Source organism: Ambystoma mexicanum, chromosome 11, assembly GCF_040938575.1.
Source record: "Ambystoma mexicanum isolate Mex_15411 chromosome 11, UKY_AmexF1_1, whole genome shotgun sequence".
In the NCBI taxonomy this organism is placed as follows: Eukaryota; Metazoa; Chordata; class Amphibia; order Caudata; family Ambystomatidae; genus Ambystoma; species Ambystoma mexicanum.
Window position 1 is genome coordinate 974,866,745 of NC_090934.1, and position 18,903 is coordinate 974,885,647.

General features: G+C 48.1%; 1 protein-coding gene across 1 annotated transcript in view; it reads left to right on the plus strand.

Annotated features, from left to right (window-relative positions):
• The window catches only part of IGHMBP2 (immunoglobulin mu DNA binding protein 2), a 530,708-nt gene that overhangs the window by 440,438 nt on the left and 71,367 nt on the right, over positions 1–18,903 (plus strand). Inside the window, exon 12 of the mRNA XM_069624129.1 lies at positions 12,971–13,094. Coding sequence (XP_069480230.1) covers positions 12,971–13,094 — 124 coding nt within the window. The remainder of the gene's footprint in view (positions 1–12,970; positions 13,095–18,903) is intronic.

Consider the following 18,903-nt stretch of genomic DNA (forward strand, 5'->3'; position numbering starts at 1 on the left):
CCTTTCAGCCGTCCTACACTTACATTTGAGTGTAGCTAGGTCAGAGTCAAACCAGGAATAGCACTTGGCTTTGGACTTCAAGTGGATCCTCATGACAGGGTCAAGAGTATCAGTAATGGAAGAGTAGAGGAGGGATAGGGCTGTGTCCGGGTGTGAGTCAGCCGGTGGGGGAGGGGTAAGAGAGAAGGTGGACGCGAAAGCCTCATCTGACACCTGCTTCATCGGCCGAATGTCCGAGAAGGTAGGTGACAGTGTAGGGGTAGGCTTGGCTTGTGGGGAAGAGAGTGAGAGATGTGATGAGGAGAGGAGGCAGTGGTCACTCCAGGAGAGAGGAGTGGTCAAAGGGATTGAGAGGTGGCGGCAAGAGGAGATCAAGGCGTCAAGTGTGTGACCAGCAGAGTGAGTCGGGCCAGAGGGGAGATTAGAGAGAGAGAGAGGGAATCGCAGAGGTCTCAAAAGAGCAAAGAAGAGGGACAGGCCGAATCAAGATGGATGTTGAAGTCACCAAGGAAGAGGAGTTGAGTGGTTGAGGCCTGGAGGGAGGAGGAGATGTCCGCCCACTCAGAGAGAAAGGAGGTGGTTTGACCAAGGGGACGGTAGATAGTAGCCACAGTAAGAGAGTGAGTAGGAGAAATTGAGAGCCTGCAGACAAGGCATTTGAAAGAGGAGCAGATCTGAGTGGGAATGATGGTGGCAGGAATCCACTCAGGAAAGACTAGGGCTACACCACCACCGGGCCGGGTGGATCTGGGCATGGAGAGGTTCTTGTAGACGTCAGGGAGGAGAGTGTCAAAGCTCATGACAGAGCTGGCCGTGAACCATGTCTCAGTAAGGTCCAGTTCTTCACGGAGGCAACAGATGTCAGAGGATTGTTTGACAGCAGAGCGAGAGTTGAGAGTGGCAAGATGCAGAAGGTTGTCAGCCTTAAAGACCTTCTGGGGAGGGGTACAAATCAAAGGTACGCCCTGTGGAGGAGTGGAGCTAGTCTGAAGTGGGGCAGAGGAGGAGGGAGGAGTGGGCAATGTAGCCAAGGAATGAGAGGAAGGTACAGCCGGAGAGGAAAGGAAGTTGATGAGGCGAGGGAAGCGCCTATCGAAGAGGAGGAGATTGGCCTGAGGACCTTGGGCCATGACAGTGTCATTAAGGTAGACATTAAGGATGACTTTGGAGTCAAAGGAGGCCCTGAGGATGTCCCAGCGAGTGCCAACATTAATGGGAGAGGAGGAGACCGGACAGAGCACAGAGATCATATGTGGGGTCCATAGATCCGGCGAAGGAACGACAGAGGATGTCAGTGAGGGTCTGTCTGGAAGAGGCGCTGGAATAGGTATCAGCAATAGGGAGACCTTGGTTAGAGGCCACGATATCCTTTTTAAACTACTTCTTACCAGACTTAGTGAGAAGGGAAGGATAGTTGATAGAGAAGCAGTTGAAACGATGGGAGAAACAGAAAGCGCCATGGGTAGGAGGTAGTCCAGGGTTTGAAACCCCGAGGAGGGTTGGGTTGCGTTAGAGGTTCCATGTAGCGGCCTGTCAGCGGACAGGAAGCAGTGAGGGGCCTTAGAAATGGGCCTTAAGAAAACAGGCCAGCTCCACGCCTCCCAGTCCCACCAATCAGAAGTTGTAGAAACGGTGAGCCAATCAGCAACGCTCAGGTCAGCCAGCAAAGCAATCGGTGAAAAATCAGGCAGCCATTTTGGAGTGGTGCAGCCAAATGGAAATCAGGGTACGCAGTAAAGTAGGTTAGGGGCACACAACAGCTCTGTCTGGAGCAAAAAACACGTGCATCTGAATGTGCTTCTATAGCAAACAAGGGGCTGCAGGGACACGTGTGCAACTACAAAAAATGCAACTTTCCAAGTTAATAAAATGTAATTTGCATTTTAAAATCAGGATCTTCTTTTTGGTAGTCAGTACTTTCATTTTCACTGGAAATCTCTATACACGGGGGGGGGGCGTGGCAAAGCGAGGAGAGCCACAGGGCTCTGCAAGGTGAGGAGCTGCTGCTGGGCGCGTGATCAGCATTGTCTCAAGACATCAAGATTCACGAGGGAGGGAGAAAGGTGTGTGCAGGGAGCGCCAGATCCAACGGATCCAAAACAGCTGATCCGAATTTGCAGGGATGCGCCCGATGGTGCGAGGATCACTGAAGATGAGGAACTGCTGAATACCGCTTCTGGGTATGCACGCGAGGACCGCGTGTAGCTGGAGCCTGGTAAAACTGCTGATCAGCTGAGACTGTGCGCACGAGCGCGAGGACAAGGGGGGGAAGAGCGGCTCATGTAAAAGAGTGCGCACGAGGGGCGCAGGGACAGCTGTGTGCAGTAGAACTGCTGTGGATGGTAAAGGGGCCTGAAATGGGCCTTTGAAAACAGGCCGACTCCACGCCTCCCCGTCCCACCAATATAAGGCTGTGTTGTCTGCATAAGCAAAAACAGGTAACATCTTGTTGCATAACTTTGGAACTTCAGCACCTAGAATTGTCGGTGAGTCATACAGGCCATTTATATATAGCAAGAATAATTTAGGTTTACAAATAATGTGACTGCTTTCGGATGCAGGTGACTTACTTATTCAATTATGCACCACATTCCTGGAAACATTTGGCTTTAGATTGGATCTAATCCTTAGTTTAAGGAAAGCGATATGATAGTTTGCCTTTGTATGAACCTTACTCATTTTACTGATCTACATCTATAGCCTTTGGAAACATCCCAAAACTAACTCGCAATTGTGAAGAAATCATTTTTCTGGTAGAAGCGAGATTGAGAGTGGAGGACCGGAGATCATACAGCAACCTACTTTTTACAGACAATGCCAAACTAACACATTCTTAAGGCACCAGAGCTCGTCATTTGGTAGCTTAGTAGAGCTGAATATATGAACACTTCAGGAAGATCTGCCCACTCAAATCAGGAACAATTCAAACTGCTTTAAATAAATAAATATGGAATGTTCAGACTAAGTATATTACAAAATATACCAGGATTTCAAAACTGTAAACAAGTGTAAAAACCTAAAGGGCAATAACACCAGTATGAGGACCACAGATATCGGTTGTGGTAGATCAGAATCGGGAGACCAACAAGGTGGCATTGTGGTTGAACTTTTCTTTATTCTATATCACAAAAAAAGCATCTGTTTTCCCCAAGTCTAAGGTTCTTGGCCCTACTATTTAAATAATTGGGTTCTCGTCATAATGTCTGTTACAAAACAAGAAAGTCCTCTGTCCAGAATGCTATGTCTACTTGAGTTCTGTTTCTACCACTGTAGAAGAAACACACAAATATAACAAAGGTACATGCCTGAGCAAATGACTGGCGGTTGGCTTCTGATCGCCACCCTGGTGTCTTTATCAATATTGTTTCCCCACCACTGTGTACAGTCTAAGCTAGTAGGCCGAATGACTCTCCAACCTTCTCTTGTCTCTACTGTTCAATTCACTCCAATTAATGTCTCTTGTCTGTGTTCTCACGTAGGGATGACTGGGCTGTGCCATAAACCCCCCAGTCCTGTTTGACTGTTCTCCTTGTAGATTTTCACCAAGAAAGACCCTGGTGTTCTCTCCTGCTAGGCAGTTCTTGGCTTTTGCCCCACCTTGCGTTTCGATTCAATTCACCCCTCCATGGGGTCTAGTTTCTGTCACCCTGCCTTGGGGTTTAGTTTGTCTTGTCCCACCTTCGGTTCTCACATCTCACCCCGCCTTGGGGTCTGGTTTCTCTCACCCCACCTTGGGGTCTCTGGGCTCTTTCCCGCTTTGGGATTTGGTTTCTTTTACACAGCCTCGGGGTCTCTGTACTCTCACTTTGCCTTGGGGTTTGGTTGCTCTCACCCTGCCGTGGAGTCTTGGGTCTCTCACTCCGCCATGGCAAAAGCGCACCACCTCTTCTGTTCCTTTCAGTGTTGCATATCGGGTTATCAGGTGGCGTTTGCCTCTATTCCAATTGCATTCTGAAGGACCATGATACCAGCGACTCAGTAGGTCGGCTGCCTGCTTCTCAGACGGCAGGTTCTCCACTTTGCTCTTCTGGGCTGGGCGCTTACGGCTCCTGCTCAGGCAGGGCTGCAAGCATTCCGCTGGCTCAGCTGCGGCCTCATTCGTCATGCCTAGTTTACGCTCTTCCTCTTCCTGCCACACCTACCAGAAGGAGGTTCCTATGCATCTCTGGGTCCGCAGGTTTCTCTTACCCCTCTGCCTCCAATGTTGATTGGCTCTTTATGCCTCCCTCAGTTTGGGGGTGGGGCTGTTCCAGCATACCCTTGCTCTAGGAGAGTACTATAGAAATAGAGGGTCAGAAACCATACCAGCCATTTTTACAGGAAGTTTTAAGTCATCGCATAGTTTAAGTCCCATATAGCCAACAAATATATTGAGATCTTGAGAATAGGTGTACTGATATCCCTTTCAACTAATCTCCTATCCCCAGAGAGGGGCTCACCCCAGTGGGATCCTGCTTGACCTGTCCCGTAGGTGGTGTTAAGCTTAGCATGCTCACTTCCTTAGTCCCAAAGGGCGTAGCTCACCCTTGGGGAGAGGGGACAAATACCCCAGAAGATAGTCCTTATTAAAAGGACAAAGGACTGAGACAGGCTTGCTGAGGGCATTGCTGGTATGCAACATAGGTTAGGCACAAATCTGGTGTGCGTTTTAAAATGCATAAACTGAGAAAGAATGCCTACTGACGAGAAAGGAAAATGCAAGGCCCCCTGATGAGTCGCATTTGCTCTCATTTGTATTTTTTGTGAACACAGAAGGTCCTTCGAGCAGTTGCTGATTTGGAGTATGACTGACAACGGTACTACCTCCAAAGCTGAGCTCCACAAAGTTCTCTGTCAGCGCTTATGTTCATTTATAAATTGTTTTTCACATCTGAAGTTCTTGGATTGTTTTGATTTACAAATACTATATGGTCGTATACAGCAATTTAATAGTTTAGTAGTTCCTAATAAAGGTTTTTTAAAGTTAAGTAAGACACATTTATGAGGTCATTGCTTTTCCCACATTGCAATACACCATAGTGCCGTTGGGAGTCGGCGCTGTGCCAGCTGTTGAAGGAAGCACCATTGCCGGAATTAACAAAATTACTGCTGTCCTGGCAGAAGCAATAATTGATGCCACTCGGTGTCCCAGTCATCTCTTCTTTCTACTGTGCACAGGTCTTTGGAAGCAGTGCAGAAATGTATTCCTTACACCCATTTGGCCAGAGGAGTTGGGTCCCAAGGTAATGCCAGATTCTTCTTGCTGAGATGGCCGGCAGAACCAACCTAGGACTCCAGTGTCTGCACAGTTAAGGCAATATCTGCCAGCCGACAAAGTATATAGACGAGATTCCTTTTGCCCTTACACATGCTTCTTGAGGATGATAGTTCTCATCTGGCAAGTGAGTCAAATACCCCAAGAGTATTTGATTTGTGCTCAACACGCTGCCACATTTATGGGGGCCTAGCAAAAAGTACCTGATCTCTGAACGGGTTCTGTGGACAGACATGACAACACCCTCATCAATTGTTGAACATCATTTATCCTGTAGGTCGCTGTTCCGATTAGCTTATCGCTTGATGTGCTTTGCACTTTGAATAGAGGCGCCACCAAGGGGTCCCCAATGGGGGCCACGGCCACCCTTATAAAAACGCTGGCCTCCTACCGGCCTACCTCAGTTATGTGTTTGTTTTTGTGTGTCACCCTAAGATTTCCATCGGGCCACCCCTATGAAAAATGTCTGGGGTCGCTACTGACTCTGAAGTAAACTGCACTGAGATTGGGAGTGTGTGGCTGACTGACATATCCCAGCGCAGACGTTGGGGGGAGGGGAGAGTTGGGGTGCTGCTGCATTCTGGGACCTACTGTGCTCTCGCCCCAACTGTTGCCTCACCCTGGCGTGGTGCATTTCATTGCGGTGCAAATGTCCCAGAAACCATGCATTCTTGGGTTAAGGACCGGTCCTTCTATGACTACATTGATGGTTTGTGGATTTCAAGCAACTGTCTCGTGTGAAGGGGTGGAGTGTCCCAATGTCATGTAGCCAGTAATTTCCGTAGGGTCCTAACAGGTAACTATGCTGAATTTGGTGCAGATTGGTGAAACAGAGTGGAATTGTATGATGAACAACATTTTTCCACAAACCCAGTCACCCCACATTTTTTGCTTTTATAATTATAGATATGCGGTTCTCGTTGGTGCAGAATTCAAGCATCTAAGGTTAATAATCAACTTTACAGGTACAAACTAACTTGGTCATTTTTCCACTAATATTCCTGCTACTTAGTACCTAGAAAGAGTGTATATGCATGCAGAAAAACACACAAGAAATATACTGTCTTACTACCCCTCTCCAGTGGAAACAAAATGTCTTGTCTCCCCTGACTGCTAAGACAATTAGGCTCTTGGGTCAGGCCGCTTAGCCACAAGACCATAGAGTAGGGTGTGTTGTGTATTCAGTTATTCTAATAGAATTTCTTTCAGAGGCATGAGCAGGGTGCATTTGCTTCTGTTCTTGGCCTACTGTATGGGGTGATCTTCCAGCAAAAGTGACTCAAACAAGGAGATATTAAGACCTCTACATGATAGTGTACACAGTCACCACATAATTGTTTAGATTTAATGCTTACAAAAAGTGTAATTTGAAGAGAAAGTTGGTATCACATGTTTGAGAGCAAAGGTCTGATGCCACCATAGTCTTTGGCCTGGATATATCTCACCGACTAGATGCAGTCTGTAAAATACAGCAGGTTCATGCTATATGCAGAAGATAAGGATATTAGAGTCGATGGTACAGAAACACTAAGCCCTGGACCTTACTATTTAAAGGCCTAAGGCGTTCACTGAGGACATATTTACAGGTTCTAAATAAAGTTTTGGTAAGCATGAGCTAAAATATCACCAGTGTTTTAGACCTCACCCAGTAAGCAGGAGTTACCATTATATAACGAAGAGAGAATGCACAGTTTGTCGCAAAGCTAACTTTTTTTCCATTTCATGTGATTCATTATGCTTTAAACATCTTCTGGATGTGTCTTAAAGCTCCTTTATTAGCAGCCGCACACACACGGCCAGATTGACAGAACATTTTCCTGTGGGAATGCACCATTATAAAACGCCGCTGTGAATCAGGCCCAGTGTTAATGTCACATAGGTATATTTGTATGACACCAGTTAGCCTGGGGAACAAAAAGTAGCTCATGGCAGCTGTTGGTCCCAAGCTAACAAGGCACTTCTAGGCTAGCTGTTTCAATCCTTGCATTTTAGTGTTAAGGAAAGTGAAAACAATTTGAATATATTTACAGAAATCTAGGCTCCCGACATGGTCTAATAGTAGCCAAAGCAACCCAGGCATCTGTATACTTCAGAGAGTATTACAATTTGACAATTTCCTAGATGTTGATTTAAGCTCCAGGTAATCCTGAAATGTACACATATCAAGAATTCCCTGTTACCTGGGGGGAACCCAGATGTGGACCCCTTGTTCACTGTGCTCAGAGAGGCACAGCTCCACCGCACTGATGAGACCCAACAAGGCTGAAACCTGGGTATGGGGTTTCTGTTGGTGCTCTTGTTCAAAGGAGGTTTGCCTTGCATTTCGGTGCTAGACTGCCCTTGCGGGCGGGATAAAGACGGATATGCAAATTGATATTCCTCCTGTGTGGAAAAGTACAGTGAGCTAAAAGCGATTGCGGACTATCAAGTGGGACAAAACCACAGGACAGGTTATCATGCCATGTTCTTTCTAGAGAGGGGCGCCTGCTACCTTTTTTGTATTATAATAGAAGTGGTTCTATTTTTGGGGTTGTACTTGCTGGTTGGAGCAGCAACTTGATCTTGGGGACTTATCGCCTGGTTCCGAACCTGATTCATACTAATGGCCAAATCTAAATTATGGGAGGCATCATCCCCCTCAACCATACACATAGATTCCTCAGCCGAAATATGAGGGCTGCATACCACCAGATCCAATTGCATCCAGAGTCCAGACCATTGACAGCTTTTGTGATGCCTGAAGGGGCATATGTGTTCAAGCGCATGTCTTTTGGACTGGCATCTGCCTCTTCTGTTTTTCATCGTGTGATGCATTAGATGTTCAGAGCTTTAAAAGGAGTGGTGGCGTTTCAACACAATTTTTTGGTCTATTTGCAGAATGAGAGTGAACATAACGGGATCCTATCTGAGGTGTTGGATAGGTTGTGTGAGAGAGGCATGATGTTGCAGAAATCCAAGTGTGTGCTTTTGAAAGCCTCAGTGGAGTATTGAGGACATGTGAAATCGGCAGAGGGGGTAAAGCTGAGGGAGAGATTGGTTAAGGCCATTATGTAGGCGCCAAGGCCAGGGAATAAGGAAAGTTTATCATTCATGGGATTAAGTATTACTCAAGGTTTGTTCCTTGATACGCCACGTTGGTGCAACCTTTGAGAGAGTAGTTGCGCAATGGTGTGAGGTATGAATGAAATGATGAGAGAAACATTTTTCATGAGGATTACAAAGTGTATTGGTGAAGCAGCCTATTTTGCATTTTGTCCGAGAAGGTATGCCATTTGTAATAACTGTGGATGTTAGCGCATGTGGTTTAGGCACTCTAAGGGCAAGTTGGTATGGGAAAGGAGTGTACTGTGGTGTTTTCCTCATGCACATTGCGGAAAGCTGAACGACAATACTATGTAATTGAACATGAAGCTCTTGCTTATGTATGGGCTGTGCAACATTTCACGTCCTATGTGTGGGGTACAGTTTTTGCATTGAGAACAGATCATAAACCCTTGTTAAATGTTTTGTAAATGTTAGCTCGTCCAGTTTCTAAGTTACTTGAGTATGTATATACAATGGAATATGTACCAGGAAACAGGAATGTGAGAGCTGTTTTTTTGTCGCAATTGCCATCTCTGGATGTCGGGTGCAAGGATGATGCAGAAGAAGATGTGGAGATGGTAGCGTTTAGAAGTGATGGAAAGAACGCGATTGCGATTGATGAGTGGAAGAGTGTGATGCTGCATGATGAAGTGTTGATGCGGTTGGCACGTGATGGCCTAGAGAGCGGGTCTTGGACAGAGAGATGCAAGTGTATTTGAAGATTCAGGAGGAGTTGTCAGGGGAAGATGGACTGCTGATACGTGATCATAGAGTGGTGCCTCTGGTTGGTGTATGAGCCAGGTTGTTGAAAATGGCACATGAAGGCCATGGGAGGGTCTACTAGAAATGAAGAGGCGTTTGCGTGAATGTTATTGGTGGCCAGGAATGGACAATGTCGTCGATTGGGTGGTGGACTGGTGCGTGGTCTGCTGCACCGCTGATAAAGGCATGCTGTGTAGAAAGGTACCTTTGCAGATTGTGGACTGGCCCAGAACACCGTGGATCAAGTTAGCTGGGGACTTTATAGGTCCCATGCACAAGTTGAATCGAGAGGAACGTTTTGCACTGGTTCTTGTAGATTATCACTCCTGATGGTGAAAGTTGTAGTTCTTGGCGATGCCAACTACGACTAGTGTGAGCAAGAATTTGGTTGATCTATTTGGAAAAGAAGGGACTCCCGAGACGTTCGTGAAGGACAACGTGGGTCATTTTCCCTCAATGGAAATGCAGATGTTTGAGTGAGAGGGGAATAAAGAGTTGGAGAACAGCTCTTTACCAACCCCAGACAAACAGATTGGTGGGAAGGGTTAACAGGGCAGTTAAAGGATATATTCAGTGGGCAATTACAAATCATGTGACAGTGCAGAGATCTTTGGGTGATATGTTGTGGGCGTATCAGACCACGCCATGTGATGTGACAGGGGCCTCTCCTTTCGAATTGCTAAGAGGAAGGAAAGCTCTGTCAAAGTTTGTACCTTCCTGGATTGGTTGATCAGTTGAGGGGAAGGAATGCTTCCGGTGGGTGTGGAAGAAATTCATAAAAGGGTTTTAGGAGTCACAGGGGAAGAACAAGATGTGTTTTGACATCCGGAAGTGCGTCAAGGAGTGAGACGTTAAAGTGGGAGATGTGGTATGGGTAACCAAGGGAAATTCTCAATATTTCGAACCCGGTGTGTTTACTCAAACTAGTTTCAGTGATGCTAAGCTTGGCAAAAACGGGTGGTGGAACAAGGAAAGAATTGTCAAGTTGAGTAGGAGTGTGGGAGTGTGGGAGTGGATAAAGATGAGCATAGAGGCAAATAAGCCATAATTGAGGACAAGAATGTGTTGAGCTTGCAAGGGTGTTTTGGTGATTACTTGAACAATTCCTTGCCTTCTGAGGGTGAAGGAGACGGATGTGATGTTGGTGGTGCAGTGGTAAGTGAGTGGCAATGTGAAATGAGAATGAATGAATATGCATATGAGAATAGACCAGGTAGAAGAGATCACCTTAGACGCACATTTGGTTATCCAAGCAAGTTCAAAGATTGTGTGTTACGATTAGAACTGTTTGTAAAATTCATAAACCTGTTGTTAATATCTTCTGTTCTGTTGAAAGGGAGATTTATTTATGATCCACTGGTCCATGGCGCCAGGTGCCGCGTGCCATGGAACACTGGCGTGGAACGTTGGGCGCAGGGAGTTTCAGTTGGTCATTGGGGTGGAAGCTATTGGCGGTTGATTTATGATCCTGTGTTTGGACCCTTTTAAAGGAGTTACATAACTTGTTGTGTGTCCGTTTCATTACTGCTACAACCTGGCACACCAAGGCTCTTCAGCCACACCACACAAAGCCTTCCAACCACGCTGTTCCCACCTGGTACTTGCTCGCCTACAGCAACTGCACTCTACGCTGCACTCTGCGCCATTCTAAGGTATTAATGGGCTTTGCCAGCAGCCTCATTCGGATCTCAGGTGAGTCACCAAGTAAAAAGGGAGAGCAGACTCCACACAGGCCCCAGTAGCAACTGCACTCATGGTAACACCACAATGTCAATATGCAGTTGTGCTCTATATGTATATGCTCAACCACTCAATTTCCCTTTTATGATTGTATGAATTCAGTTAGTTGCCAGGTTTTCTAAGCAATAGCATGACATATTCTGCATCTGTCAAATTGTAAACACAGGAAACTCGGGGGCAGCGTTTAACCTCTAAGAGATTCATTTGCCTCTGAAGAAAAACTTCAATATTAAGAGATTTTCTTTTTGCCTTTAAAACAAAAGCACAATATAAAGCTGTCCTGAAATTAAATGCAGGCCTGCCCAAGGGTCAGACAGCCCAAGTCAGTATGTGAAAGAAGCACAAAATACCAACTGAGACGTGTGTACGGTGCAGGTGAAAGGACTGGTTTAATCTCAGCAGGAAATTCTGTGCAGAGTGGCACTATTATGATATGATGTGATAGGTTATTTATAACGTGCTTAATACCTAGAGGTTTCTAAGTGCGGACCCGGGGATCGAACCTATGTTGCTCTGTGTTGCCTTGCTTCGAAGGCGAGCACGTTGCCGCTGAGCTATCCTCCCGAGATGAAGTTTTAGCAGTTTGTGTACTCTGGTGCCAGTGCTGACACATACAACTCCTTTCATTCACCACACTCTAGAAGCCCAAACGTTTCAGACACAAATGTCTATGTAACCGTATGAGAAATGGTTTGACTGCAAGAGACATCGCCTAAAGGGTTTCCCTCTCCTAACTTCCTTCAAACAGCAAGGGGCTGAGAAGAGGAAAGCCTGGATCTTTTGTGCTGGTTGTCACAGGAGATCCTGGTATACCCTCAATATTTGGAATAACACAGGACTTCTGTGGCTTCCTCCAGCCACTCTACTTGGCAATTGAGCCCAAACTGGACTAGCAAAGAGAAGTCTTCTTCGGTCCACACTACCTGGACTTCTAGTGGTTAAGAAAGGTTGCCAGAAAAACATTTCCTCTTCCTTGTCGCTCTTTCTAGGCTGTGGTTCTCCTGCCCATCCTAAGGATTAATTGTAAAGCAAGATCCCCTATTTTTTTTAATAAAATGAACAACCGTATAACAACATGGTATGTCAAGTAGCCAACCAGTCTATACATGGCTCTTGAATGCTGAAATGCTTAGGAAATCTTGGTGAATCTCAAGATCATGGAAGCAGCACTAGTGCACAGAAAGAGAAATGTATTGTGATTATTGGAAGCCCACGCCTTTTTACACCTCATCCATCCTTCTTCATAACTGGAAGGGTCATTATTCCCAGAATGTCTTTTAATGCTTGTGTTTTAATATCAGTGGCAAAAATACTTTTTGCTGCATTTCCATTTACCCTCTTTTGGAGGTAAACACGGTGGATGGAGGCTACTGAGCCTGGGGGCTGCTAACCCTGTAAAAAAAAAGTCTTTAGCTGCTAACATTTTCACATGGATGCCTTCATCCGGTTCTTCCTTTGGTGTCTATTTTTTAGAAAGGGACTACTGATAGCTTTTATCTGTGATATGAAATTGTTTTAGGAGGGGAATGTAAAAGCAGAAAATGGTGGTTTAAGATAAGTAATGTGTTTATGTACCAATGCCGTTTGTATTATCTTTAACATTGAATCCTACTGCGAGAGAGAGATTTGTATTGCACTATGCTGTTTTTTTTGTGATATTGCTTGGGATAGTGGACTGTAGCAGCCGGGTGATAATGGATTCGGACCGTTTCCCAAATTAACAATGCCCGAATTAAGTAAAACTTTTAATGTGAGTGAAGGGCCGTTATCACCCAGTACCAGCTGCCCCCTTTCTATTTCTCTGTCATGTTGCTTGTGTCTGAGGGGCTCCCGTTATCTCTTTGAACTCATTCAGTGTAAGCTAAGCCAATCACGTTTTAATTCGGTTAGGGCAAACCTTACTAAATACTCTACATTCTCAGATTACTTTTGTTATTGTTCGCATTCAATACAAAAACATCTGTTAATAGACCTAAAACCACATGTTCCTTCATTTTTGCCAATTCTTTTTTTTTCAACTCCCTTTGCCAATACCAACAGCATGGCAGTTGCCATCTACATGCAAAAGTACAAATGAGATTACAATTAGCATATACTCCACGTTTACCTACACATTCCATTGTTTTACAGGTGGATATGCTTAGAAAGCACCTTAGTCACCAACATCCAGAATTAGAAATTAAATCCGTTGATGGCTTCCAAGGAAGAGAAAAAGAGGCTGTCTTGATATCTCTTGTGCGATCTAACAAAAAGGGTAAGTGCTAACAGTCAACACTGAGCTCAAGAAATCAACACCTTTGGGGATGACTGTTCTTGATTGTCTGACCTACTGACCCAAATGATATCCTGTGTTTTACTTTTAGGCAACTCTGCCCAAGCTCAGGATTTATTAATAAAAAACCAGAGATGCAATACGGTTCTAAAACTCAATCGAAATTCACTGTGAAATATTAAATAAAGCTAATGCCCAAACCAATTAAAAATGAGATGCACGGGGGGGGGCGCTGTTGCGCTCGATGAAGATGGCCGCCTTCTGATCAGCTCCGTTCCGCGAGGCACTCCTTTTTGCTGAAATCATCCAGTTTGCCTTGGCGTTTCACCACCTAAGCCACGGAGGGGAAGGCTGGTGTGTCGGGGACCCTCCTGTTCTCATCCGGTCCTCTGGATTTCCTTAGCCGCTGAGCTCTTGGCCCCGGCGAGTTGGGCGGGAGCGGGTGCTTCCTCTGATCCCCCGCGGGGCTCCAGGGAATCGCGGCCGAGTCCCGCGGCTTGTGGCCTCCCGTGGGGGGAGGGGCGTTCTTCCCGCCTAGCGCTCCTGCCCACTGCGGCCTTCGGGGGAGCGACCGACGGGTGCTGGACCTTCATCGGAGCCGAGAGCGTTCGCTCCGCCGCCCCGTCCTGGGAGGCGTGCCGACTCAGACCGGCCTCGAGCGGCGGGTTGGTTCCCTGATCTGGACTTCATCATACGGGCGGGCGGCCTCCATCGGAGGGGAACCCCCCCTGAGGTACGCGTTGCTCCCGCTGGACTCCCTCACATGCGCAGCGCCTGGCCCAGCCTGGGGCAGACACCACATTCCGGCCGCAGCCTGTTGCCCTTCCCGGCTGCCCCGTACCCTGGGCCCATTAACCCGCACCATAAGTCGGGCCGGAGGGCGGCGGGAGGTGCCCGCTCCTACCTACTGCTGGCGACTTCACGGTGCCGAGGGGCACCCCGACCCCTGAATCTCCTCTACTGACCCACCTTGCATCTGGTCGACCAGGGGGCTGCCGGCCTGGCGGTCTTGCCGCGACCCGACGGTTACCAGAGGCTACTCCTGGTTTTCCTGCTGGTCCCCCTGGCCCCTGCCTCCTCAGGTTCCCGGAGACACACTCGTGGAGCACGGGCCACCACATACGACGGTCAGCCTGGACGGCACTCCTGTCCTTGACCCGGCAACACTGCTTCTCCTGCCGCCAGCCGGCCACGACCTCACACATCTCTGGTGCCCTTTCCTGGTGTCCTGCACCCTCCCCTTCACCTGCGGACCTGATTTCAATACTTGCCGACATCATGTCAACGAGGACTGGAAAGAAGCAATCTTCTATCAATATGTTTGCTAAGCCTTCGGGCGGAACTGGTGCGGAAACGCTATCACAGGAACCATCAACTGCACATGAACCGGAACCTTCCGAATCTCAGAAAATGATGGAGTTCATTCGTGAAGGGTTCACCACAATACATAGTAAACTAGACGACATGAATGGCACGATATCCTCCATCAAGGCACACATGGAGAGGACGGATGGTCGCGTGACTGAGATCGAGTCACGTATGAGTACCGCTGAAGATGGTCTGGGCTCGCTCCGGGCGGAGGTCTCCACGTTATCTACACGCTTGAAAGAGGTAGAGAAGAAGAACGAGGACCTTGAGTCTCGCTCGAGGCGCAACAACCTCCGTATAATCGGGGTTCCGGAGGATGGCATACAAGAACCCATGGAAGACTATGTGGAGAGCATGCTCCTCCGACTCCTCGATTCCCCAAAACTCTCCTCACAATTTGCAATCGAGAGAGCCCACCGTACACTTGCGGCGAAGCCCAGGCCGGGTGCTCCACCTCGCCCGATAATAGCCAGGGTCTTAAATTTTCGTGACCGGGATGCCCTTCTCAGGGCGGCGAGAATCAAGGGAGACCTCTTGTTGGGGGCGGCCAGGATCCACTTATACCCGGACTTCTCGATGGCGGTCCAGCGCGAGCGCAAATCCTTCATGGCGGTGAAGAGACGATTGCGCGACCTCCAGGTCAAATATGCTATGTTATACCCTGCCAAACTCCGGATTGAACATGCAAACCGAGTTTATTTTTTCACGCTACCAGAGGAAGCCTCTAAGTTTATGGATGAACATTTTCCCGGCTAAACCATACTTGCATTAATCCCTCCCCTTGCTTGGGTTTTGGTTCGTTGGCCCACACACTGCACTCTTGGTCAGGCGCGTCATGCTCTTATCTTGGAACTGGCACCACATAGCCCTATCCCAGGACTCGGTTGGTCCCACAACGTGCCGTCAATCCTGGATGCATTACTATAGGAACCCCTGGGCCGTGGAGATACCACCTACCTCGTCCTGTGGACACTGTGTCTGAAAATATGCTTTGTTATGTTTTTCTCTATGTAATGCAACTGTTGGTGTGGGTCGCGAATCTCCATAGTAACCCCTTGTTTCCAATATCGGGTCTAAATAAACATACCATCCCATACAAGCTGTTCGGTTGACCCCCCCACATACAATCTCGTTAAATTGGTTCATTATTCCTCAAATTGCCTCAAGGTGCGGAGCTCCGCCGTCAGGCCGACTCACAGGCCCCCCAGGCGTTGATGCCATTGTTTTGTATTTGGTTTGTCACCTATGGGGTTTTCATCTCTCCGATTGGGGGAGGGATGTGGGAGGGGGTGGGTGGTAGGGGAGTTAATGTTAAAAAAGGCTTGGTAATTGCGGAGAAGGTAGAGTTCAGAGCACCAGGTGATCTATGTCACTGCGGCCCTGGCAACAATGAGGCCCATTTATGGGGGGCACTGTTCCATCCACCTGTGTTTCTCCATGGCTACTTCGAGGGTGTCGGGTGAGGAAACCATTACATTCCTGAGCTGGAACGTGCGGGGGCTGGGGAACTTCAAGAAAATGAGGCTACTACAGCTTCAGGCTGAACGACATGGTACTAAGATCCTGTTTCTTCAGGAGACACATGCGGTAACTGAGCACTGTGAGAAGTTCGCCAAGGTATGGGGACCACAGAGGTACTATACCTCCTATTCCACACAAAGCCGGGGAGTTATGACCCTAATTCATAAGAGTATCAGATATAACCCTATAACCACGACAATAGACCCCCTGGGCCGATTCGTTCTGCTGCATGGCATATTGCGGGATAGGGAAGTGATCCTGCTAAATATCTACGGCCCCAATGTCGATGATCCCGAATTTTTCACTCATCTCGCGTCCCTTCTGGATGGATTCCCGTTGGTGCCCATTCTCTGGGGGGGCGATTTCAACACAATATTTGATGTGGATCTCGATAGATCAGGTTCTCGACCTCGTCACCTCACCAAGGCCGCGTATGCTACACTTTCTTCACTTCCCCGCCTGGCCCTGTATGATGCATGGAGGCTTCTTTACCCCGATTCTCGCACCTTCTCCTTCTATTCCTCGGTGCACGATTCCTTTTCCCGCATTGACAGATGGCTAGTCTCTGATGTGTTCATAGGAAGCATCTCAAACATGTCGATTCTCCCCAGGACTCTTTCCGACCACTCACCAATAACTATTACCCTATCCTGGGGTGTCGATCACGACCGTACTGGACACTGGAGGATGAAGCCACTCTCCCTCCTCGATCCGGTCTTCAGTTCGGAATTGGAGTTGGCAATTGAGGAGTTCTTTGAGATCAACTCCGGGTCCGTCTCATCACAAGCTACCCTCTGGGAGGCTTTTAAGGCCTACGTCAGGGGCATCGCCCTCTCTAAAGAAAATGGCATCCTTAAAACCATCCGTAGGGAGATCGCCGAGAGCGAAGCCACACTGTCCGAGCTGGAGGCCCAATATTCATTAAAACATGCCCCTGAGACCCTTGCCCTGATCGGCACGGAGCTAGACACCTTCCGGGCTCTTGCGGATCGCGAGCAGAGATTTCTTGATAACCCTGGGTTGGCAAGGAGATACGGTGAGGGGGAACGTCCGTCTCGTCTCCTGGCTAGGCTTCTCCGCCGTGAGTTCGGTTCCCCACCCATTCCTGGCATTGAGAGACCTGATGGATCCCTAGCCACTTCCCCCGGCGATGTTAATTCCGAATTCCTCTCCTTTTATCAATCCCTGTATGCTAACTCAGATAAAGCCACCATAGCTGAAATTGATGCCTATCTGGACAGGCTCCCCCTCTCGGTTCTTTCCCCCGATACTATCGAGGCCCTTGAGAGCCCATTTACTCCCTCGGATCTCTCGGAGGCCATAGATTCCCTCTCATCAGGCAAATCCCCGGGATCTGATGGAATACCGATCGAGTTCTATAAACGGTTTAAGTCCTTACTACTCCCTCAACTGGTCACGCTTTGGGAGGAGTCGTTGTTGGCGGGTCAGCTCCCACCCACGCTCCGCGAAGCCACTATCACCGTCCTGTTAAAACCGGGCAAACCCCCCACTCAATGCGGCTCTTACCGTCCACTATCATTAATCAATTGCGATGTCAAGATTTATGCTAAATTACTGGCTTTACGCCTGGCCCCCTTCATGCCATATATCATTCATCCTGACCAGGCGGGGTTTATTCCGGGACGCTCTACCGCCCTAAATCTGAGGCGCCTTTTTAATGTTATAAGTAGGGTGAGCCCGGACGTCCATGCCGTGGCCGCCACCCTCGACATGCAAAAGGCCTTTGATTCCGTTTCATGGAGTTATCTCTGGCGAGTACTTGATAAATGCAAATTCGGTTCCACGTTTCTGTCCTGGGTCAAGCTTCTATATTCAAATCCAGTGGCCAGAGTCCGCACCGAGGGCCGCTGCTCCTCTCTTTTCCAGATAGCTAGGGGTACTAGACAGGGCTGCCCTTTTTCTCCATTAATTTTCGCTGTGGCGATGGAACCGTTCGCGGATATGCTCCGCCATTTCCATTCCCATAGAGGTCTACGTACCGCCGGGGTCTCGGATATAGTTTCCTTATATGCTGACGACGCTTTACTCTTTATTCGCTCCCCTGAGGCCAACCTTGCCCCAATTGTGGAGGATGTTGTCCTCTTCGGTAATATGTCAGGCCTGACGGTCAACTGCGCCAAATCAACTCTTTTCCCACTCACCCCCGGCACACTCCCCCCTCCCGACGCTCTTGGATTCACGTGGGCCCAATCTGAGATTACATACTTGGGTGTGGTGGTGTCGCGACACTTTGATCGGGTTTTCGAGAGGAACTACCTAGTATACCTCTCAGATCTCACGCAAAGAATTCAGGGCTGGAACAATCTTCCTATTTCATTGGCTGGGAGGATTGGAATACTGAAGATGGTGGTACTCCCTCAACTATTGTACAGATTCGCCAATATCCCACAATGGCCGGGAGTTGAGTTCTTTCAGTCATTAACACGAACCCTCAACACCTTCCTCTGGCACTCCGGGGCGGTCCGCCTTAAGTACAAGACGCTGGCCCTTCCTATGGAGTCCGGTGGCTTTGGTGCACCTGACTTTCTTGGGTACTGGCTAGCAGCCCAGCTTCAACACATTGCACATTGGTTCAACGTGTCCGACCCCCCTCCCCATGTCAGGCTAGAGGGTTTGTCGGTTGGTGACCGTGATATTAGGTCCCTGGTGATCGCACCTATCCCAATAGAATCAGGCTCATTAGACCCGGTGAGGTGCACATCACTAGCTTTATCCAAAACTTGGCAATTATTGGGCACCGCCCATCCCTTTCATGGTAACTTCCCGATCTGGAACTTTCTCCCTGGAATCCCACGGGTTCCCCCCTCGGTAGTTCGCACATGGGCTGAGGCTGGATTTGAATTGCTCCGAGACATATTTGTAGATGGCAATTTCATAGAAT